Source organism: Sarcophilus harrisii, chromosome 4 (assembly GCF_902635505.1).
Source record: "Sarcophilus harrisii chromosome 4, mSarHar1.11, whole genome shotgun sequence".
Lineage (NCBI taxonomy): Eukaryota > Metazoa > Chordata > Mammalia > Dasyuromorphia > Dasyuridae > Sarcophilus > Sarcophilus harrisii.
The window spans coordinates 88,929,802-88,956,181 of record NC_045429.1 but is presented as its reverse complement, the minus strand read 5'-3'; the positions used below and the strand labels follow the sequence as shown (position 1 = coordinate 88,956,181).

The 26,380-nt window shown below is 33.7% G+C and overlaps 1 protein-coding gene across 2 annotated transcripts in view; it reads left to right on the top strand.

The window, feature by feature from the left end:
• Positions 1-26,380, top strand: part of KCNT2 (potassium sodium-activated channel subfamily T member 2) — a 542,167-nt gene that overhangs the window by 160,768 nt on the left and 355,019 nt on the right. For both annotated transcript variants that reach the window (XM_031937081.1, XM_031937080.1), the window contains exons 2-3: positions 9,284-9,363; positions 14,537-14,636. In XM_031937081.1, coding sequence (XP_031792941.1) covers positions 9,284-9,363; positions 14,537-14,636 — 180 coding nt within the window. The remainder of the gene's footprint in view (positions 1-9,283; positions 9,364-14,536; positions 14,637-26,380) is intronic.

Genomic DNA, 26,380 nt, shown 5'->3' with positions numbered 1-26,380 from the left:
TCAATAATTTATTAAATGGAGAGAAATACTGAGACTAGTTGATCCCAGGGCTAGACGAGACTATCATCTCAAAGAGTCTAGCCCCGAGTATCGGGACAGCAAGCCTTTTATGGAATAACAAGAGCAATGACATGATAGAGGGAGACTTAGGTGGGGATAACCTCATAGAAGGAGGTTACTGATATTCTAATGACATTAAGGAATGTCTATAAAACCTTTATCTCAACCATTAAGAGGGGATGGTAATAACCTAAGACAGAATTACGAAATAGAAAAATTGAAGGAACTGGTCACCCCATTAAAAGGGAACTTTGGCATAACATTCCCCCCTTTTTCTCTTGGAACTATTCAAATCTTTGAATTACCTTCCTCTAGAAGGCCTTAGCATTATAATTTGAACAATCCTATGTGAAGTAATTAAAAATCAAAATAAAGCTAGACCAATGCAAGGACTTATGGCAAGGTCAAGTCTCTCCCTGATAACCCCAGAATTAATCAGCAATACACAAAGTTCCTTATTTCAATTATTTCTGACAACCAATTGTCAGATCCTCTGCAATTGGGGAGCATATGGACAGCTGTGGTCATTTGTGCATGACTCGGCCTCTGCTTACAGAGAGCAGCAGGCTCAAGGCAGTTGTATTGCCCATTCATAGGGGCAGCTGGCTCCAGGAGAGAAGGGTGAGGCTTGGAGTAGCCCCTCCTGTCCTGCCCAGAGGAACAAACAGGGCTGCTATTAGAATGCAGATTATGCACAGTTAGACCAAGGCAGGCAAACCCCAAACTTTTAGAGGCCTCGATATCAACAAGGTCCTTTTAAGTATGCTGAACTACTAATTAAGGATCTGGGGTAACAGGAGTGGAGAAACAGCTCAGAGAGACTACCAGTTTCAAAATAGGTATCCAAATTCTGGTTGTTTCTAAAAAATAATCCCCCAAAACCGAGTCTGCCAGGGCAATTCCAACAGAATAAGGAATTTCCAAGTTAAAGCACAACCAGTAAATCGTAGTCTAGTAAATTTAAGCAAGGAGTAAGGGACTTCCAATTAAATCTGAACTAGCAAGATACTGGTTTTCCCAATTTCCTATTTCTTCTCCTCCGCCCCCTTTTTTTTTTTTTTTGAAAAGGAATTATCAAATGACCATCCCACTTATAAATCATACATGTATGCATATACATAACAGATCAAACATAATAGCAATAGTTACACAGTTATAGTTTAACAATTTCCATTCCAAGTCTTAAACACAGCACAGTAATACAGTGAAAATTCTAACAAGTCGACACTTTCCCACTCCCCCCATCATCAGTCCGAATTACATCAGGAAAAGTGGGCAATGGCTGTCAATTGCTTCTTCAAGCTGAACAGGGACAATGCTCAGTCCGCAAGGGGGATGAGTCTGTAGTGTGGGGTGCTGACAAACAAAAGTTTGATCTAGGTCCCAGAAGCAAGTCAGTATATCTGCAATTTGACCAAATCTAGAAATAAAAACAAATTTAACAAAGAAAAGTTAGAACAGTCTGAGATAGAAAGACTGGTCCACAAGGACTGCTACATGATGTGGCCTCATTAGTCAAAAACCTTAAAAAAAACTTGAATATCCAGACACATTATCTAGTAACCAATAGATGATCAGACCAAATACTTATTTGCTCAAGTATTTAGGATATAATGATTACCGATGACCAGATTGGAAGGGTGGGGAGCGAAGTCGAACTAAATTTCACTCCAGGCTAACTAAATGGCTCCTATAGCTGAAGTAGCAGCAGTGGGGAGGCAAGTTTAAATCATTACAAAAGATCCCTACCCTAGACAACATTTAAAGTAGCAGAAATCAGTGGGTGGGTGGGGGAATCCCATAAAACCCACATGTCCAGCAGAGCTGGATTTAAAGCATATAATCCATTTCTATCTTATTTTAAATAATAAAACAACATAGTTTTTTTTCTCTCCTTCTGCTCCATGTGGCCATTATTCCCAATGAACTTCTCCTAAGCCCAGCTTGGCCAGGGATGAAGCTTTCAGAAAAGTCCTTGTTACATACTTTAGATAAAATTAGAGGCACATGACCTCTTTCAAACAAGTTAACAGAACTTCTTTAACAAGCTATTGTTCCTTTAAGATCTTATACTTAAGGATAACCAATTCATTTCCCAAATTTAGAATCATCTTTAAATTCCTAATCAAATGTTTTCACCAGCTGGAGTTCAGTATTGAAATAACCAATTCCCAAATTTGATCATTGTTCTTAAATTTAACAGAGCTCTTAAGTTACCAAAACAGACAAACAAATTACAAACAATTTCACAAAAAACACATAGAACACAGAGCACAACTAGACTGTCTAATGACATACAAGACATACAGAACACTGATTACACTTAAACTGTACAATTACAACATTCAATAGGACACTAACATTAAAGCCAAACCAAATGGCGTTTTTAAAACTCCCAGAATTTGTAGATATCCCCCTGAGCATGCAAAAGCGGGCGGGGCCGGCATTACTCTAACACAGGATGACCCAAGCAAGGAAACTGAGTTCCATTTTCAAATGTATATACTTCCTACTCTATGGAAGAAGTGGGAGGACCTCTCTTAGAAATGCATTGAGATGCAAAGGACGGGCCTTTGTCGCTGGAAAAGAGTTGGACAGAAAGAGTTTCCTCAAGCAAAGCATCTGCTCCAGGAAAAGAGTTTTGAGGCCGCAGAGTGTCTAGATCACACTTCAGTAGCGACCCCCGTGTCTAGTAGGCCACTCATCAACCAAGCAAATAGCACCCCCCAAAAGGGCACCCCAAGTGACAAACACATCTGGTTATTCACTAATCAACCAAACCAACCGGTACCCCAAAGGCAGCCCAAAAGTGACAACCATACAACTGTGCAACCAGATGGTACCCCAAAAGATACCCAGACAAATTTATACTCCTGTGGCTGAAATGGGGTTGTCTACTATCAGGCTATTGTGGCTGGAAACTGCTCTCTTTCCCGGAGGCTCTGGAAAGAAATCCAGGAGGGCCCAACCTCTCCAGGCCAAGAATTCAGATTTATAGCCACCCTGCCCAAGGCAGAGACCTGATCCTGCTCATTTTCTAATTATCTTACTGGGGCCTCCAAATGTAATGCCAAAGAAACTGAGCAAGACAGAGATTAGAGATCAATTCAATAATTTATTAAATGGAGAGAAATACTGAGACCAGTTGATCCCAGGGCTAGACGAGACTATCATCTCAAAGAGTCTAGCCCCAAGTATCAGGACAGCAAGTCTTTTATGGAATAACAAGAACAATGACATAATGGAGGGAGACCTAGGTGGGGATAACCTCATAGAAGGAGGTTACTGATATTCTAATGACATTAAGGAATGTCTATAAAACCTTTATCTCAACCATTAAGAGGGGATGGTTATAACCTAAGGCAGAATTACGAAATATGACAATTGGAGGAACTGGTCACCCAATTAAAAGGGAACTTTGGCATAACACTAGTTCCATAGTAAATATAGCAACATTGAAGCAATAATGATGCATTGTATACTCATAATTTGCCTTTGGGCTACCAACCTTCATTTAAATTTAGCTTTACTTACTAGCACTGTAATCCTTGATAAATCAATCTTATTTTCCTCAACTGTAAAATGAGCTGGAGAAGGAAATGGCAAACCACTCCAATATTTCTGTCTAGAAAATCACAAATGGAATCATGAAGACATGACTAAAATGACTAAACAACAATGTCTTAATAAGATGGTGCATACAAAATTCACAAAATTAATTGATCCATCCACCTCGGCACCTTTTAAGCTATGGACAATATGATATATGGTAAACTGAGCCCCACATAAGAACATCTGGTTATACTTGAGAAAAAGAGATGAAGGGTGAATTTAATGAGAACTGAAGTATAATATATTATCAGGGAATTTTTCTAGCTTAAAATGAATATATAAATTCACCAAAATGATATGTCAATCAAGAAAATAATTTCTAAGAATAACCATTGCTTTGTACAAATTGATCGATTTTGTAAGATAACAATCATATGATTCTTCCAGGTTGCTTCACTTGGTAGCACTCTGCTGCTATAGCTATTCCCACCTCACACCTTTTCTAAAAGAAAATATAACAATTTTTGTAGATGAAGAAAGAGTCTCAAAAATATTAAGTAGCTTTCTATAATTATAGTATCAAAGGTGGGATTTGAACAATAGACTTTGCTCTTTCCATTAAATTGTATTTTCTATTAAAAATGTCTCATAACACATTATTTTAATATAGTTCTTCCTACTTCACCAAATAATTAACATACATTGTTGCATTTTCCTACATTTTCTGAAATGAACATCTTTAATTTTCTATAATACTTGTTACTAATGTTCACAGTCACCTATTGCATGAAATTCACTTTTTAAACTCCCTATTTATTTTCCCCTCTTCAACACTAAAAAGCAAAACAAGTTCACCTAGTCTCCATAATTGATAGTTTTGTGTCTTGAATTAGGAAGACCTGAATTCAAATTAGTCTTCAAATATTTCCTTGCTGTGTAACCCTAAGCCAGTGATTTAACTTTCCCATGCATCAGTTACCCTATCTATATAAAATGAAGATGATAATAGCAATTCATTTCAAGGTTCTTTTGAGGTTAAAATAATATTTGTAAATTTCTTCATAATCTTCAAAACATTAGATAAATGAGTTAATTATTTTATTATTATTATTATTATTATTATTATTATTATCTAATATACATTTCTCACCATTTTCAGCGTTTTCTCTTTTTCATTGCAGACATATTATTTTGTTCTTGCCTTCTTGTAGGTATCCTCTTCTTTATGGGTTAACTTAGTTTTATTACAAATGTATTAAGTATGAGATTAGATATTGTGTACAGATAGTAGCTGACATGTGTGTTCCCTTTATCTTACATTAAGCAATGACATAAAATATCAAGAAATGTTTTGTTCTTTGTAAAATATAATGAATTAGCTTTATAAAACACTTTCCCACTTCATGACCCATGTCTTACAATTTTTAAACTGAACTAGATTTTAGTTGAATCAGGATTGCTTCAATTGAAAGAAAGACTTGAATACCAAAATACTGTTAGTACTACTTGTAATCCATTTTACCATGGAAACCACTACATTGTATATTCCTCTATACCAGGGAGTATGATTGCTAGGGAAGGAGAGAGGAACCAAAACTATTCCTAGTTTTCAGCATTATCCATAATGAAAGGTAATTGAAGAATGATTAGAGCATACATTTCCTTTTCTTATTATCATGAAATCACCCCAGACATATTCTTTCCTTTCCCTCTACAAATTTTATGCATATATGTATATGTGTGTGTGTGTGTGTGTGTGTATGATGAGGTATGGATGGTGGCAGGAATATGGGTAGGTCTCCTAGTTCTCCAAAACACCAAGTTAGGGTGGGTTCACAGGGAGAAACGCTACACAGAAGGCTGTGATAAGAAAAGGCACTTTATTAAAGAGAGAGACACCAAGATGTTCTCTTAGTGGGCAATGTCAAAGAATTGCAAAGAGACATTTTTTCAGGGCTTACTTTTATACAGAAACAAAACAATTTGCGTTTTGCATCCCAAAGGAACATACTTGAGATAGGGTGTGGGAAAAGAGTCTTTCCCAGGGAATGTAGGTTTTGCATCCAAAAGGTACATAATGTGTGGGAAGAGAGTCTTTCTCAGGGAATGTAGGTTTTACATCCAAAAGGTGCATAATGTATGGGAAGAGAGTCTTTCCCAGGGAATGCTGATGCTCTTCTGAGCTGTATGGTCCTCATCATCTATATATCTATATATGTATATTTATCTATATTTATTTATTTATTAACCTGAACTGTGTTATAATGTTGGCAGAATTTAGACAAAGAAATTATAAGTCAAAAGTAGTTAAATACTTTCAGCATGGTTTGATTATACAGTGAATTTAAAAATTATCAGTAAAATAATTTCAGAATTATCTTGTAGGAACTCTGAGCCAGGATTTTAAAAAAATTGGTTCATTGTGTATATCAAAGGTAGGCAATGGAGCTTAACCTTTAGTAAGGCTACATGAGGATTGGATTGAATGGAAAAAAGGAAAGGAAAAGCATACCAATGGGTTGAAAAGGTGTCAAAGCTTTTGACTAGATTCTTATGTTAAAGACTACTTTTGTATTTTAGTTTCCTTTATTTAATTGAGAGCCTCCAGTATTGGGAGGGATGCTCATGAAAAAAGAGATGGCTCAGAGATAAGAAACAAAGGTCAAGATAAACAAACCTTTCTCTGGAATTCCATGTAGGTTTTGATTTGGCTTGAATTAGATAAGAAGTAGAAAGGAACCTAGAAGGCTTTTATTTACATTAGTATTCAAGTTCTGGAAGAAATACATAATAATTGTAAACATTTGTTAATTGTCTGTTTTGTACTAGATCCTGTAATAGAATCAAAAAAGACAAAAACCAAAATAGCTCTCTTAATGGAGTTTACATTCTCTTGGGTGAATGTAAATTGCAAAAAACAAACCAAAAAAACTTCAAATTTTCTTTGTGTATTTTTAAAAATTGTAGTTTAGGAATTTAATTGAGCTAAGGAAGGTCCAGAAAATGGTAGTGTCATTTGAAGTATATAATTAAAACATCATACAATTGTAATTAGGGAATCCTAGTTTAATATCCTGACTTTAGAACTGAAGGGTTATGTGGTTTTGTAAACTATAAAATGAAGGTGTGATGAACATCTACTTTACTGGATTGTTGTGAGGATCAAATGAGATAATATATATAAATTACACAGCACCATAGCTTGAACAAAGCAGGAACTTAATAATGTGGGAAAGATTCCTATCTTTGATTTCCAACTCCTCCTCCCCCCTTGTTAAATGTAAATTACCCTTTAATTTCACAAATCCTGGTTCCTTTGAATTCCAATAGAAGATCCAGACCTGTCCCAGCCCCATCCGGATTTGAGCAAACTTTGGGGCTATACCCAAAAGCCCCTCGAGCTAAGTCTCCTATTATAAAAGGGCCAGGCTAGGAACCCCTCTTGCTAGCCATGTGAGGACCCTCTGTCCACTGGACCCTCTGTCCGGTGCCCTCCTTATCTCTACCTTCACCTATCTCCTTACTACCAAACCCAATAATAAACCTCTTTTATCAATCTAGCTCTCCGCCTAATAAATGCTTTTATTGGGGACTCTTGCAGCTACTAGACCTCAATTACCGCCGTATTCTTGCACCGAATCCAAGGGGGTTGCAGGGGAGCTCTGTTTGACTCCATGTACCCCAAATCTGCCAAAAGACCTCAACTAAACCCTAATTTCATTTAGGTTCCCCAAATCTAGACCTCAACATTAATACATGCCATCCTCTTCTTCCCATATTTTACCTATGTGTAATTTAGGAATACTGGTATCACTGAGAAACAACTGTGGAATAGCAAACAGAGAATGGGCTTTGGATTAAGAAAGATTTGGCTTCAAGTTTTGCAACTGATATATACTAATCCTCTCTTTAGGACTTTTAAATTGTAGAACTAGTGTCAATCTGCTTTACTGGATAGGTTCCTCACCAGGAGTTCTATACATGGATGAAATACCAAATCCAATTAAAAAGCATCACCACTATGACCACTACTATCAGTACTTATCTTATAGAGTTATGAAGTTCAAATGAAATGATATGCTTTTTAAACTTTAAAATTCTTGATAAAATTAAGTATAGTTATTATTGAATTTGCCAAGAAAATGGAGATGGGGTTTCAACAATGTTGCAGAGTATAGAATCACAAGAGACCATCTATTTTATAACTGATAAAAGTAAGGTGAAGAGAAGTGAATTGATTTTCCCAAATCATAGAAGATGAAAATAAAAGTATAAATTCCATATCCTTCTGTGATCAACTAGATTAATTCTCTGCCTGTGCTCATCCTTTGGAGAATCATAGCTTTAAGCATTTTGCGGGAAGGTGTCATTTTTATTCATTTTTGTGTTCCCTTAGTATCTGACATATTTGTAGAATGAATGAATAATTGATTGAATGAACAGGTGAATTGATCAATAAAATAAAAATGAAATAAAAATATACTTTTGTTTGGCTTGAAAAAGAAAAGGTAAATGATGAACCAATTCAACAATATTGTGAAAAAGGTAAATACATACACACAGGCACACACACGCTCAATTTATTTGAAAGTTGAAATTGGAAAAGATTAATAGGTATAAAACTAGAAGTAATAATATATCAAATTGAGATGCATCAGTCTGCAAAAGGAACAAAAATATAGGTATATGTCTCTCTCTCCCTTTCTACACATAGAAAACAATCAACACAACCTTTTTAAATGGAAATGAACAGAGAAAACACCTATAAATTGCATGTCAAAATTTGTGAAAGTTTTTTACAATAACTGAAATGAGGCATATTTTGAATAGCCATGATGGTTTTTCTTCCTTTTTTGGAGGTTATATTGTAAACCTTTATACTATGGTATGAATCAATTGTACTTTCCTAATGGTTTTGAAATCCTTATTTTGACAAATGTAATAGATGGAATTTTTGAGGACAAGGGACTATTTATTTCATTTTTCCCTTTCTATTATGAGACCCTAGAAATAGTGCCATCTATACTAAGTGCTTTGTAATTTTTTCTGCAATTGAATTATATTGAATAAATGCTATTTAAAAGATTATTAGAAATCATGTAAAATGAAAGTCAAAAATTAATATCATTAAACATTTATTATTACTTAGTATGTGCCAGTCAATTTGCTAAACACTAGTTATCAATTACTTTGGTCCAACTAAGCACTTACCTCCTTCTTTCCCTCCTTTTGTTTCCCTCTCTCCCTCCCTCCCTCTCTCCCTTTCTTCCTTCCTTCCTTCCTTTTTTTTCTCTCTCCTCTTATCCCTTCCTTTAATATTTGCTGAATATCTACTTTTTGGAAGGCATTTTTCTAGATACACAGTAACAAAGATATTTGTAGACTTTTGCAATGGGTTTCAGTAGCATTAAATAGTGTAATTAACATAATTATTTATGTGTTGTTTATGTTATTTGCAGAATATCTGAAAAATATACTGATTCCTCATAAATCACAGTGTATAATTTATTTATTTTCACTATTGATTTATTTCTGTTTTTAAATAAATATTGGATATCATATTCGTAAAACTAATGTTAATAAAAGGTTAAAAGTTAATATTTAAGTTATCCTTTATCAAAATAATTAAACATACCATTTGAACATGATCTTTTCTATTTTTCTTTTTCAGAGTACAAGTTGAATTCTACATGAATGAAAACACATTTAAAGAGAGGTTAAAATTATTTTTCATCAAAAATCAGCGATCAAGTAAGTAGTTTACTTTCTGTGTATTACATAATTTTATTTTCCTAAAATAAAAACTTAATTTTTTTCTAATACTATTATTTTAATTTACTTATGATTTTGTTTATATTCTGACCGAGCAGGAAGAGTCAGAAATGTTTGATCAGGTTTCTGAATCTTTTTCCTTCTTTTAGAAAGTGATAGTTTTGAAGAGATTATAAGAAAATAAAATAAGGAATAAACAATTGAAATCAGGAGTAATCAGACTTTTTGCAGTGGAGAGAATGTGATCAATGGAAAAGGGTTATTAAATGATCATGGAGGTGGTAGCGCTGATGAATTGTGAAGGTTAGGGAGCTGCTGCCTCCTATGCTCTTTATGGTGTAAATAAAGCAAAAAATAAAACAAAAAAATAGTCCTTATGGGTTCTAAAATACATTGATGTTACAAGATGTGATTCCATCCAATTTAATTCAGTTTATAAGATGGCATTAAGCACTAACTATGTGCTTGAAATTATACTTAGTACTAGAAATATAAAGGAAAATGTAGATAGTTCCTGACCTCAAGGAATTGATAATCTATTAAGAAGACCTGGGTTCAGATCACATGTCTAACTCATACTGGTTGTGTAATCATGGACAAGTCACTTAAGCTATCAGAATTGTCTATGTAACTTGTATAAGAAACAAAGAAGAAAATAAGGATTAATTAACCACCTATACCAAATATTTTATTAAGCACTTTATAGTGATTTCATGCTCAGAACTCTGTGAAGTAAGTACTTATGCTTCCTAATTTACAGTTAAAGAAACTGATGCAGAAAGCTTAAGAGACATGCTGGGATCATACAGCTAGCAAGTATCTAGACCCAGAACCTGAGAGACCTGGAAATCTGACCTTAGATACTTGTATTTAATTCAGTTTATAAGATGGCATTAAGCACTAACTATGTGCTAGTTTCTATTCCTTCTAAATTTAGGCTAGCCTTATGTAATTATGCATCTTTGTTATGAAAATAATCATTAAAAGTTGCCTCACTGAACCAAATAGTAAATCCCTTACTCTTCTCCTTAGATAATTTGGGAAAAAAGCTTCTTAGTTTCTTGATTATTATACTAATGTTAATCTAAGTCCTATTAAATGTGTGCAAAATGACATGGAGCTTTGCTTCTAATTGAAGTAGAACTTGGACAAGAGGAACTTATTATTTATGCCTAGATCCACAACAGTAGCTTTGATTTTAAAGTATAAAATAATGTGGTTATTTATTTTTTAATCAAAAGAGGCAAAAAAGGAAATTATGTGCCTACTAGAGAAGTAATTTTGATAGGGAATTTTTAATATGTTTGAATTGGGCAAGATGCCATAAGCTTTTGTTTTTTGACAAGAAAGAAGATAAAAGAGCAGATGGAGGGAAAGAAAATATGCTTATTTATAAGAGTCTAGGCATCCAGTGATTATTTTATTATTATTAAAGTTTTGGTTATTTCCAACAGTTGTGAAATTTTAGGTTCACTAAAGTTCTACACTTTCAAAGGAATCATAAGTTTGAGGCTATGTGTTCTGAAAATGTATTTGGGATCTTTATATCATCATAAAATTATAGTTATTATATGTTTAAGGATAGAAGGGACATGCAATGTCATCAAGATCTCTTGATTTTACAGATAATAAAACTGAGTCCTAAAGGTTCTGCAAGAAAAGCATCAGAGTCAAGATTTGAATCTATATTACAAAGCCAGTGTTTTTGCTCTATCCTTCGGGTTTTCTTATTTTCAATCATATTTGAAATTCAGTGATCAAAATCCAGGATCACAGTCATTTAGAAATGTGGTATAAAAATGGTAGAGGATGATATGTAAGTAAGTGGTGTGTTGCTATTGGTGTTGTACTATGGATTAACAATAAGTGCAAAAAAAACCCAACCAGATTTTCATTATAATGGTCTGTATAAGGCAGAAACTTTGGAAATGTTTTATACATTAAATGTCATTTAATACAAAGTTCATTGAATATTTTAGTAATTAAAGTTCAGAGTGTAAGTTCTAATATTATGTGTTTGCCCATGCATTCATGCATGCATACATACATTTAGATCTGTGGTTTTGGTAATGTCAGGAGATCACAGTGAGAAAATTCCTTTTACCAATGTAGATCAGCAAATATTTCAAAATTTGAATTCTTTAGTGTTTCCTGAGGACCCTAAGAAATTTTATGACTTGCTCAGTGTAGAGGGCCAGAAGTCTGGAAAAGTATACCTGAGGCAAAGATACTTATAGCTGGGTGTTTATTCAGTGTGATTGATGAGATAATGGTTCTCTAGTTCACATATACATATAATGATGTAATCACTGTAGTTGGCATATACTTAGTGTGATATGGGGATGTAATGGTTCTACAATTGGCTCATGCTCAGTGTACTTTTGTAATATGATCATACTAAGGCATTTAAGGGTTGAGAGTACTGGAGACGAGAATAAGTGTGTGCTTGAGCTAGATCTCAGACTCACAAACTCTAGACTCCACACTCCAGGTTTGATCCCTGACCATCTTCGTGGTGACTCTCCTGCTAAAACCAAGGCCCATCCAGAGAGCCTCCAGAAAGCTAGCTTGGACATTACAGCTCAGCATCACAAAGCTAAGATTTATCAATTAAGATTTGAACTCATGTTTTCTTAACTCTGAGGCTAGTTGTCTTTTCATTATAATTCATCTTACTTCTTGAGATCTGGCATAGATCTATCAATGAATTAGTAAATATAAAGCTATATATAATATTAAGCATCTATTATAAAGTAGTTTAAGGTCACTTTAATATGCTGTTTTAGTTGGTGCTCTTAACAACTCTTTGAAATAGTTGCTGTTACTATCTCTTTTCCAGATGAGAATACTAAAAGGTTAAACAACTTGCTGAGGGTCACATAACTAATAAATATTTGAAATGAGATTTCAAATCAGGTTTTCGTCATTTGAAAAGTTAAGCATTCTAAGTATAGCACTATATTATCTGTAATTTTTTTCACTAGATAGTATTTTTTCAATTACATGTAAAGATAGTTTTCAATATTCATTTTTGTGGGATATTTAGTTCCAATTTTTTTTCCATCTTTCCATTCCCTTCCCCCAAGAAAACAAACAATCCAATATAGGCTATACATGTACAATTCTTTTAAACATATATCCATATTAATCTTGTTATAAAAGAAGGATTAGAACAAAAGAAAAAGTTATGAAAAAGAAAAAGAAAAAAATTTTAAAAAGTGAAAATAGTTTACTTCAATCTGCATTTAGACTTCATACTTCTTTCTCTGGATGTGCATGGCATTTCTCCTCACAAATCTTTTAGAATTGTTTTGTATCCATGTATTGCTGAGAAAAGCTATATCTCTCATAGTTTATCATTTCCCAGTGTTACCATTATTCTCTTGTTCTGCCCACTTCATTCAACATCAGTTTATGTAAGTCTTTCCAGGTTTTTCTGAAATCCTTCTCATCATTTCTTATAGAATAGGATTTCATTACATTCATATGCCACAATTTATTCAGCTATTCCCCAACTGCTGAACATCCTCTCATTTTCTAATTCTTTGCCATCACAAAAAGAAATGCTATAAGTATTTTTGTACATATGTGTCTTTTCTCTTTCTTATGGTTTCTTTGGGATACAGATCTTGTGGTGATATTTCTGTAGATAGTGTCTTCATTTGCTATTGCTTCAAAATCAGTTTTGCTTTATGTCAATGAGCAACTAGTTCCAATATGTATTGTATCTTTGTAGTTGCTCTTGAGATGAATGTTTGCTGCTACTATGCAGTCTTACTAGTATGAAACAGGGGAATGATTCCTTGAAATGCTGAATGCTAATTCCTCTCTGACTACAGAATGGATATAATAGATCAACAATGATGAAATTATGTGGCTCAGTGAAGTTCCTCATTGAATTCTTTGAGATCTGGTCACTTTAGTCTTTGTTTTTCAATTGGCCTTATTAAAGTTAAATGATATGTTATATATGCAAACGTACATACATATATGCATGTCTATGTATGTATTGTTTATTATGGAGTTTTCATTGTTAGCCAGATAGCTCTTTCTTAAAAGTCACTTTAGAAGATTAAGACATAGTTCTCATAATTTAAGGGGGAAAGGGAATGGAGGGAGGGAGAGAGGAAGGGAAGAAAAAAGAGAGAGAGAGGGAGAGAGAGAGAAAGAGAGAGAGAGAGAGAGAGAGAGAGAGACACACACACACACACAGAGACATACATTTTTCACTTAGTATTAATAGTATATGTATTTTTGTTATCAATAGCAAATCAAAATATTTTTATTCATATGTGTCACGTGTAAGATCTTTTAAGAGATCTTTGCAAAGTAATCTATTTTCAAGAGATTAGATTTAAGATTTGGCTTTTGAGGGAAAAAAAGAGAAAAGTAGATTCTGGTAAGAAATTAACTAATAAACATAGAACACTGGGTTTGTTTAACATCTAATTTTCCCAATATCAAAAAGAGGACTTCTAATTTTAAATAGACTATTGCATCCTGGACTTGTATTATAGACTTAGGATTTTAAGTCCTGTGTTCAAACTCTGCTTCAGACTCTTACTAACTGGGTGAATGGACAAGTTTTCATCGTCATTTGCCCTGTTTTTGTAAAGAAAATAATAATAACATTTATCTTAAAGAGTTTGTGTGAAGATTATATGAGAATACACATATACATATGTGTATGTTGCTTAATAAATCTTAAAGTATTATATCAATATGCATTACAAAATTATGAGCATTATAATTATATTAAGCATGGGAATTTCTACCATATAGACAACTCAAAGAGTTCTGTCTTAAAAGACCATGTGCATAATCTCCCCTGAAATATTCAGGGAAATATTTAAGCACCTAAGATGAACATGAATTTTATGCTGTATAAATCCTTGGGTCTGGTAACTTTAACTTTTATTTATAGTTCATGTACTCTGTTAGACTCACATTTTTAAACATTTGGGTAATTGAAATTCATCTTATTCATAGAGATATTCCACAAAGGTTTCTGAATATTTGGATAGTGTAGGATCTAAATATCAATCAATATAAGCATTTTACTCAGAATTGGATTTTTGACATTTCTTTTAGGCTTTTGGAATAGTATTAAATTTGAAACAAACTGATTTTTTTCTCTTCTTTTTTGTTAAAGGTCTAAGAATACGCTTGTTCAATTTTTCTCTGAAAGTATTAAGCTGCTTATTATATATAATTCGAGTGCTTCTGGATCCTCCACCACAAGGAAATAAATGGTAACTTTTTTTCCTTTTTTTTTTTGATTTGCCCTTGCAAATTGCTAGTTTGATTTCTTTGGAAATGGATTATGTACAGTATTATTCTTACTTTGTGACATTTGGAATTTTTCTTACAGAAAGTTTATCTTTTAAGAAATAAATTAATTCTAGTTTTCAGGTATGCCATGACAATAAACTTTTGTGGTTATTCTCATGTGTTTTTCATTATTTGTAGGAGATATGTATGTGTCTGACCTTTGATTTTTTTTCCTGTGGGGAACTCTGGGTTTGCTAAAATATATCTTAGTTCCTGGAACAGTGAGAGATTTATTAAAATGACCAGCTCATAGTCAGAGCAACGGCATGGACTTGGGCCTCCTTGATTCTACCCCTATCTCTGGTTTTTTGTACTTTCTTCTATTCAGTTAATATAAGATATAAGAAGTCTGAAAAAGTTGAAGCTAGCTATCTTTACCCACTCTTTTAAGATTCAGTAAAAATGAACTCTAGCTCTTCAAACACAGATTTTTTTACTGCTTCACAGAAGTATGTCCTAAATCCTTATTAACCTGCAAGAACCAAAGATCTTGAAGAACCTTGAGCCAATATATGATTAACCTATCTACACTTCAAGGGCTCTGCTTCACTGCTGTTTCCATCATTGTAGCTGCTGTCCACAGAGTAGGTTGCTGTTTTTTGAAAAATTCAAGCATGATCTTAGCTAATCTTATTTATATCTTCATTTGTTTAACTTCTTGACCACTGCCCTGTAGTTCAACTTTAGTTATACTCTGGTAACCTTACCATACTGCCCCTCATTTCTATTCTAGCCAGAAAAGAGACACAAAATATCTTCATCTCACTCTTGAGTGTCAAGATTATAGAATTAGATTTATTGTTGGAATTGATCTCCTCTATTCATTTCATTTTACAGATGAAGAAATTAGAACCCTAAAAGTTAAATGACTGCCCAGAATCACATACATCAAATAGCTAGCCCTTAAAGCCATGTCCTTCAGTTTATTTCCATATTATCATGTAGGCATTAATCAGTTTAATTGAACCCAGAATTTGGAAACATAAAGAATTATTTTAGACTTCTTAATAGGATCTCAGATAAGCTAAGCCTGTTAAGCTTAAATTTCTTGAGTGCATAGAATATAAAATTAATTTTTTCTAGGTGTGTATTTTTTATTTTAAACATTATATTCCATTATATACCATGCAAAAGTTCTCATAATAGTATATCTTTAGCACTGCTCTAGTGAATTGAATTGGATCTCTTCACTTAGGTCTTTGGAATTAGTTTACACTTTTTCACCTATTAAATGATAGTTCTTATTCTCTTTTTAAATTAGCAAGATGTTGGCTTATGCAATATAAATTAATGCTCTTTTCCAATTCTCCTTGTATATGTTATGTTTGACCACTCTTTCTCAGTCTTTGTTAGATCATTCTCCATGTCCTCTAGAGTATGATTATATACTTGGGCTTTATATGCCTGGTCCTATTTTTCTCTGTCTCTCTCTGTCTCTATCTCTCTACCTTTATGTCTCTTTCTCTTTCTCTCTGTCTCTGTCTCTCTCTCTCTCCTCTCATCTCATACTTTCTTTCTCTTCCTCTCTTTTTTTCTCTTTTTTCTTCCCTTTCGCATTGGTGATCTTATCAATTTCCTTGAATTAATCTGTTATTTGTAAACTGATAATATCCAAATCTCCTTAACTAGTCCTTGGCTCTTCTAAGCTCTGTTTCTACATCACCAGCTGGTTGTTGGACAGTTTCACCTAGATGACTCCTAAGCAACTTCAAAGAAAGAAACACTAGATCTGGAGTCAGGGGAATTTTGGTTAAATTCTGTTATGCATTAACTCTATAACACAGAGGCAAATCAACTTATTGCATTTCACTTCATTTATAAAATGAGGTATTGGGACTAGGGTTCCTTTCATTGTCAATCCTATCATTTTACATTTTTGTAAAAACTAATTTTATTTCCTTTTCTTTATAATTTCCTTGTTCCTATCAAGGGTGCCACAATTCTTCTACTGCCAAGTATATAAGCTCACATGTAACTTTGTTCTCCGTTACTCTCCTATATCCAGTCATTACCAGGATCACTGATTTTTATTCTAGGGCATCTCTTTTATCCATCTCCTTGTTTCCTTTTTTTGCCTATGCTACTACAATAGCTTTCTAAGTGGTCTCCCTGCATCCAATCTTATTCTCCACATAGGTAGTAAATTACTATTACTAAAGCATAGGTCTGATTATGTTATCCACTTGAACTGTAAGCCCTAGTAATACCCTAATACTTTTAGGTTAAAAATAAATTCCCAATTTTGACTTTTAAGGTCCTCCCTAATATGTTTACAACCTCTCTTTCTAGATTGATTGCACATTATTTCTTTTCACATTGACTGTGTTCCATTCAAACTGCCTTGCTTGTCATTCCCTTTATATGACTTATATTTCATTATCTGCTTCCAAGGATTTACATGGCCTTCTTCCTTGTCTAGAGTATTCTTCCTTCTCACCTGTTTTTGTTGGAATTTCTAGTTTCCTTTAGGGGCTCTAATGTTGCCTCATTTGTAAGGCCATTTTTAGTTAGTGTTTTCCCTATTACCAAAATAAGTCTTTATGTTTAATTTTACTTATCTGAATAAATGTTGTTTTGCTTGAGCGCAGGGGCTGAATAATTTTTGTCTTTGTAATCATGGCCTTAAGACAGCATAAATTAATGCTTATTAATTTAAGCATTAATAATAAAATGCTTAAATTATAAGCATTTACATGCTTGTTGAAATGAATATAACTGAATCAATTATTAGTAAAAATTCTTGATGATTGATTTCATATTAAATATTGTATAATAAATCCAATTGAATAATATTACTTTACATGACAATGTAAAGTCATTTACAATGACAAATTTCAGTGAAATAATTATACCATTTCCCCCTGCTAGTCAGTTTTTCAATGTATTACATAAATTATTTAGAGACCTTTTCAAGTCGTTATTAGCAGAAGCTGTCAAATTGACATTATGTAGATGTTTGCTGTTAGTGCCTGCAGGAAACATCTATTTATATTAAGTACATTTTTTTAAAGCCCTGACTCTAAATCTGCATCTTCCTATGCGACCTAGTGGTTCCTAAGTGTTCCATATTAGAACCATTTATGTCTTTACACAGTTCCAGTCATAGAAATGGGACTCCAGGGGGCAGGAACATATTTGTAAGAAGAGTACTTTTGAATAAAGGCAACCCTCAAACAATCCATGTTTGTGTTATAATATTATAATATTATCACTATACATTATGGTAAATGTATATATTTGCTTCTAAGAAGAGATTACATAAAATGGGAAAAAAATTGAGTGTTTCTGTGCAGTAAAACTACTTCCCATACATGCTTCTCCTAGCCTAGAAGGCCTTTGACTGAAGATGACAGGACAAAAATAAGAAGATATGGATGTTGAAAACCTTTCCTAGTTCTCCCCTTGCTCCAGCTGCCTCATTTACATATGAATAGTATAATAACTTTTCTCATTTTGTACACTATGTTTCCATTAACACAGCCAAATATCATATTAACTTTTTTCACCAAGTCACATTGTTGATTCACATTTAATTTTCATCACATTAAAATGTCTTTTTCACTGAACTGATGCCTAGGAACATCTCCCTCATCATCTCCTTATGAAATTGAACTTTTGAACCCTGATGTGAGACTTTATTTTAAATCCTAATAAATTTTGTGCTATTAGCTTTGTTCCACCATACAGTCATTTAACAAGATTTAATAAATGAGTACTTTGTGCTATACACTGTGATAAATATGGGGATGCAAAGAAAGGGAAAAGGCAGTCCTGATTTCAAGGAACTCATAGACTAAATGAGGGGAAACAACATGAATATAATTATGAACAAAAAAAGTAATATACAGGATAAATGAGTATTAACCAACAAAGGAAAGTCATGAGCATTAAGAGGGGTAAAAAAAGTCTTTTTTATAGAAGGTAAGATTTTTATCTGAGAATTTAAGGAAGCCAGGAAAGCCAGGAGAGAAAGAAAGGAGATATTTCTAGTCATGGAGGATAATCAGTGAAAACATACAGAATTGATATTGTCTTGTCATTGTTGGAACCACAAGGAGGCCCACTGTAATTGAATGTTAGAATACATGAGCATGGGTAAGATGTAAGAAGACTAAAAAGTTAGTAGTGAGCTAGGTAACAAAGGGTTTTAAATGTCCAATATAGGATTTTATATTTGATCATGTAGTTGATAGGGACTTATTAGAGTTTATTGGGAAAAGGTGCTATGGTCATATTTGTATTTAAAGATGATAATTTTGTCAGCTGAGTGGGGATGGACTGAAGTAGAGAAACTTGTCAGGGAGACCAAGAAACAAGCTGTTCTAATAGTTTAGATGTGACAAGATGAGACCCTACATCAGGGTTATAAAATTATCAGTGAAAAGAAGATGATATATATAAGAAATGGTATGAGGATACAAATCAAAAGGACATAGCAACATGTTGGAAATGGGGTTGTACAGATGAAAGAGTAAAAAGTAAGGATGACATGTAGGTCTTGATCCTGGGTGACTAGAAGGATAGTGGGCAGCCTTTGATATAAGAACAATATAATATATATAGTTTTGGATCTGTTGAGTTTAATACACATATATACATACATACATACATACATGTATATGTATATATATATATATATATATATATACATATACATGTATGTATATATATATATATATATATATATATATATATATGACATCTAGTTTGAAGTGCCTAATAGGTGAGATGAAATATGAGACTGGGAAGCATAAGAGAATTTAGAGCTGGATCAGTAGATTTGAGTCATTAGCAAAGATGATAATTGAATCATGGGAGCTAATGATATCACCAAATAAAATAGTATAGAATAAGAAGAGACCTAGTCCCAGGAGTGGACACTTATGTGTAGCAGCTATGACCCTGGATTAAGATTCAGAAAAGGAGACTTATAAATAAGAACTGGGACATAGTAGTGTCCTAAAAACCTCCTCAAGGAGAAGAGGCTACAGAAAGATCAAGAAGGATGAGGATTGAAAAAAAGAGCCAGTGGATTTGTTAATTAAGAGATCATTGGCAACTTCAGAGAAAGCAGTTTCAGTTGAATAATAAAATAAAAAAGCTAGGTTACAGAGAATTAAGAGGATAATATATATGGATTGTAGATGACCTTTTGGCCATAAAAGGGGGAGAGGAGATCAAGTGCAGGATTTTTTTTTTTTTTTTTTAGTATGGAGGAAACACGGACATTTTCATCAGCTGTATTTGTCAAAGACAAGGAGAAATTGAAGAAAAGTGAAAGAAACAAGCAATCTTCTGAAAGAGATGAGTTAAAATAGGAATACTTGTACATGGTTGCCTTGGTAAGGAGAAGGGTAAGCTCTTCATAGAAAAAGGACTGAAAAAGATAATTGTTAAAGGTACCTGCATCATATAAAATAAGAAAGAACAGGTAAGGAGGAGAGCTCAATGAATGACAAGTGGTTTTTTTCCCTCCTGAGGTAATTGGGGTTAAATGACTTGCCCAGGGTAACACAGCTAGGAAGTAGTAAATGTCTGATGTTAGATTTGAACTCAGGTCCTCTTGATTTCAGGGCTGGTGCTCTATCTACTACACCAACTAACTGCCCCATGACCACAGTTTTTAAGGCAAATATGAGGCATGTTCTTATGGGGAAAAAAAAACCGGGGAAAGTGAGCTATAGGAAGCTAAAGAAAAGAAGAAAATTTTTTGAAAAGCTATTTCGGTGAATGGGATATTGAATCAACAAAAATTTGTAAAAGAATTGCCTTTATGTAGTGAGGGCTCAGTTAAGATTAAAAATAAATCTGTAGCAGACCCAGTCAGCATGTTTTGTGATTTCCTTCATCTTCACTTAGTAACCAAGACTGAAGAGAGCAGATGCTGGGAGTAATCTAAAATTTGTGCTTGGCAGGGCAAAATGACTGGTAGGGCACATGACCAGAAATGGAATAGTGTATAATGGTATTTATTCTCAAAAGAGTTAAAATGGGGAAGGAAGGAAGGAAAATATTGACTGTAAAAATTATGGTTTGGGAAAGATATAAGGGATTAAAGGATTGGAGATTATAGTAAGGGCAAAGATGCTTTGGAGTTTAAAAGGCAGAGAGCGAATGATTAGAAATTTTGATCAGATTGAGTTTATTTCACAGTTCATGAACATGGAAGTCGCTCATATGTGGGTGATGGCAAAATCAAAGATATGACCATCTCACTCTGTAGCTGAAGTGAGGGGAGGAGAACCGAGTAAATCCCAGGAACTGAATAAGCTGAGGAAGTAGAATGTAAGAAAGAGTATTCATATTTACATTGAAGTCCTATAATATGAGATCAGGAATTGGAAGAGGGGAGAAAAATTGTGAGCTGGGTGCTAAACTCATTGAAGAAATAAAAATAAATGCCTCAATACCAATAGATAATCGCTACCTGAATTATGATTGAGTGATAGATATGGATTGAATACAACTTAGTCTAGCCTGAAGAAATGTTTTTGTGTCCGAATTTAGTTGTCTAACAGTTATCTAAATTTGTTTGTTATTCACAGATTTGATAAGTATGCCCTTTATATATTCATGCAAATCACTGGTAATTTTCATATACTAAAAGACTAGAGATAAAGCCTTGGGATCCTTCATTAGGAACCCCTTTCTTGCCTCACTATTTGTGCATTGATGAGCATTTTGTGACTTAGAATAATCATTTTTGAGGGCAGCTAAGCATGCTGTCATAAAACTCTCATCTCAGCAATGCCTGTCACTTAATATTGCCTTACTTCTGGGGAGAAAGAATACTATATTCTCAGTATTTTTCAGAACTACTTGGTTAAGAATCCTGTCAAAAAGCTAAATTAAATTTAATTAAGTATACTTTATTTTAAATCACTTATTCTGACTAGTAGTTACCATTTAGAATCATAGAATCATAAATACAGAGATGAAAAGAATTTTAGCAGCCCACTTCTGATTTTATACATATGACTTCTCAAGTTGCTGAAAGGTAAGTGATTTGCTCAAAGTCACAAAGGTAGTATGCACAAAAGAAGATTTAACCCCAGGTTTTTGACTCTAGGGTCAGCAATTTCCCCAAGATCACAGAGGCAGTAACTTTAGAGACAATGATTTTCCCCCTAAAAACTATTAGCAAACTCTATTTTTTAATAAGGCATTCTAGAATTTTACTAAATAAAACTAAATCTCCATCACCCAAGTTAGAATGAATCTGTTTATAAAAGATTCTTGATATCAGTTCAATAATTACATTTCTAAGGGTGTCATTCTCCTGCAAATGAGGTAGTGAGTTTTGTTCATTGAGGACAATTAGGTGCTTTCTTACTATCTTCTTTTATTATATGTGTTTCAATTTTCTATTAGCTATTTCCAATCAGTGAAGTTCTTTTTCCTTTATGAGAAAAAGAAGCAATATAAAATTTGATTTTCTTAATTGTTATTGCAGGATTCATCAGTTTGGGTTTTGCCTTCTTGCCATTATTTTAGGACAATGTAATTTAAACAAAAGAATTTCTATGATCATTTATTAAGTTCCTATCAGATAGTCAGCTAGAATTAATTACAAGTGCAAGGAACTATAATAGGGACTGGTAGATAAAGAGAAAATTTTTGTAATAGTTCTTGCCCTCAAGGATCTTACATTCTACTAAAATTTTGCCAGTTTTTTGTTATTTATCTTCATTTACTCTTTAAAATCAGAGCTGATCAGCAAAATTCCTGTACTACCAAAATCATCCCTTTGAAATAATGTGATGTGTCATGTCAACTTGACATGACATGCCATTCTTGAGAACATGCCATTCTTTTATTGACCTGACTTGTTTTGTAGTCATGTAGTCTAGAGAATGCAACCTATACTCATTTTCTGAACACTGAAATTTCCTTTCTCTAAATGTGGGGCTGATTTCAGATGATGCCAAGTGTCTTCATCATTATGTATCATGAATTCAATGATGGCATAATTACTTCCTCTTATAATTCATATCATTTCTACTTCTGTAACTAAATCTTTCAGGTAAGATCTCATTTATTTGTTATTAATGGCTTTGCTTTAAGTTGAGTGAGAAATACCTTCAGTAGATACTTAGTCCCCAGTCATATCTTGATTCTATGCCATCTCTATAATTAGCATCTAAAACCCATCATCCATTTCTCATTTTTTGATCTGATGTTACAATTGTCATTTCATCATTTCAGTTATGTCCAACTCTGTGATATTGAGAGATTTTCTTGGCAAAGACACTGGAGTGGTTTGCCATTTCCTTCACCAGCTCATTTTTATAGAGGAGGAACAGGGACAAATAGGATTAAGTGACTTACCTGGGGTATTACAGATAGTAAGTGTCTGAAGCTGGATTTGAACTCATGAAGTTAATTTTTCCTGATTCCAAGTCCAGTTCTCTATACATTATACCAAATAGCTGTTCTTTTGTTATAATATATTCTTTCAAAGATTTAACTTCTTTTATTTGCTCTGTTAATCTTTACTCAAAGACATTCTCTTTTCTCCTTTTCATATATAACTGTTAGCATAATACCTGGCACATAATAGGTGCCTAATAAATAATAATAATAATAAATAATAAATCTTTTAAATAGACTATGATGCTCTAGTTGTTTTCATCTTCTTTTCCATTAGAATAAGACATTCCTTTTCTATTGTGATATTCAAATAATGAATCAGATTTACTCAAGTATTAATGATACCTATAAGGTAGGGCTTTGTTTTTTTATTATGATGGATGTCTATTTTACCTTGTTTATTCCCATACTCTACATATTTGAGTATAGGCTCATAAAACCATGAATATTATTCCAACCCATTTTATCGTGTGTTGCTCCTGAGAATTATTGGATCCTTTCTACCAGTATTCCTCTTCTTATGTTGAACTTGCCATTCTCCAACTTGTCTTTCTAAGCAATTATACATGTTTAGTTTCTTTCATCATCCATTTTTAGTTTAAAGTCCCTAATAGGAGAAGCCTCAAATATAACAAATTCCAACAATGGTTCATTCATTTGTCCTTTTCATTTTCCTCTTAATGTTTCACACCCCACAATCCTCCAACACATTTGGATTCTTTATTGGCTTGTTAAGTTTTTCTTTCTTTTTGTTTTCTCCCTGAATCACTATGTCTCCAAGAAATGTCAAGATAGCTGTCTTTTGAAATAGGCAGGGCTGTCAAGCAGAAAAGCAATTAGACTTGTTTTACTTGTCCCTGGAGGAAATGACTTTGGTCATTAGGTAGCAGTGGCAGAGAGACATGTTCAGGCATGTTGTAGGGCCTTTTAAAAAATCTTCCCAATAATAGTAATAATTAACATTTATATAGGGCCTTAAGGATCTCTTAAGCACATATAAGATCCTATAGAGTTGTCAAAATGGACTAGATTGTCTATGGGGGATCATTGGTTTCCTGCCTAAAGTCTTGATTGAAGCAAAGGTCAGTTGACCAATTTGCATGCTTTTTTTTTTTAAAAAAACATATCCTTCAGGTATGGATTGGATGAAATGATAACTGAAACGTTTTCCAACTTTGACAATCTGTAAATTTCAATGATTCTTATTTTTCAAAAACCATTTCATTCTTTCTGATATACCAAAAACTGAGAAGCCTTCCAACTCTTTTACCTCTACTATCACTCAGTTAACAAGCATTTATTAAATATTTGCCAAATGAGAAATACTGTACTAAGTGCTTTGAAATAATTAGCTCACACTTCAATGGAAGAGGCAACATGCAAACAACTGTGCATATTTAAGACATATACAGTAAATTGGAAGTAATCTAAAATTCCTTAATATTTTAAGGCACATACTAATTGTCTTCAGTTGATATAAAAATTGGGACTTTCAAGAGGAAAGTATATAGAAAAAAAAACCAGAAGACCAAGGACTTTGCTGAAATTTAGAAAACAGGAGTAATAGAGAGTCAAGTGATATAGTGTCACAGAACCATGAGAAGAATAGTGTTTTAAGATAGAGGGGTCATAGTGATGAGGTTTGAATCCCCTCAATTTCTGGTAGTGATGAGATTCATGGCAATGAGAGAGTTGTTAAAATCCCCTTTAAATTGGCTATAGGTTTAAAGTGAAAGAATTCACTTATTCCTGAATTTATTAATTACAAAATGAAAGTTTATTGTTGAATAGAAAAAAGTTTGTTAAGAGATTGACTTCTATGGTGTCAGAGTCACAAAAATTGGGAAATGGAATTTTACGCTGAGAATCAGTGGGCAGAGTCCTAGCAAATTGCTTGTGCCTTCTGCAAGGAGCTGAGCCAAAGGAAGCCTGCTATATGGGCATCCTGGTGAGGGGCTAGGATAGCCTGAGCTGATTAGATCAGGATTTCTATGGGAGTTGATTTGCCCTTGAATAGTATTAGTTCTCTTATCCTGGGAAGATGGGCCTTCTCTAGATTCCTTGGAGCCTGGAAGATCCTGATCTTGGAGATCAGAAAGGGGACACAACACAGTTTAGTGATAATCTTAAAGGGAACACAACTTCAGTAAAGGGAACAGTTTCCTTCCCTCTTCAATAGGATCATAAACCTAAAGCTAGAAAGTCATATTTCATTAGCCAGATGAGGAAACTGAAGCCAAGAGAGATTTAATAATTTGTCAAAGTTCAAGCTGGTCAGTGTCACTGGTGGCATGAAAGTCCCCTGTCTCCAGAGTTCCATTCTTACCTCATGTTAAATTCCATAATAAAGATGATCTATGGTTTGGTTCCAGGGCTGAATGAGACTATCATCTCCAAGAATCCAGCAAACAATGTGAGTTCTCAATGACCTATAGAAACATGGCTCAAACTCAGGGGTAGAGTGAGGCACGGGTGGAGTCAGGATGCTGAGAGCGGGAACGGGACTCTGACAATCCCGTTCTGACAGGGTGAGGGGAGGCATGAGGGATATCTGATAATTGGGATTACAGAGTGGGGAGAGACACTCAACATTCTGATGATGCCTAAGATAGAAGGTCTTTCTTCTTATCTGGATCATCATGATTAGGAGGGAGGGATGGTTGAGCAGAACAATTAGGGAAACCGAGGCAGGACTGGGTAGGGATAATTAGGGAAACTGAGTCAGGACAATAAAAGAGAACTGTGGCATAACACTTTAAAGATCAAATAGAGAAACTTAGGGGCAGCTAGGTGGCACAGTGGATAGAACACCAGCCTTGAAGTTAGGAGGACCTGAGTTCAAATCAAATCTGATCTGAGACACTAACACTTCCTAGCCATGTAACTCTGTGCAAGTCAGCAAAAAAAAAAAAAAAAAAAAAAAAAAAAAAAAAAAAAAAAAAAAAAAAAAAAAAAAAAAAAGAAGAAGCTTATACTTTAATGTAAAAACCACAAGAAACAATTGGAGGTTTTAATTTTTTCTATTTTAATGTTATATACATTTTTTATTTACAAGTAAAGATGGTTTTCAGCAATCATTTTGGCAAGATTTTGAGTTCCAATTTCTTTTTCTTCCTCCCTCCCTTAAATCCCTTTCCCCATGACTGCAAGCAAATTGATATAGATTATATATGTACAATCAATTTTTAACCCATTTTTATATGGGTCATGTTGGGAAATAAAATTCACAATAAAAGGGAAAAACCACAAGTAAAAAACAACAAACAACAAAAAGGTGAAAGTACTATGCTTTGAA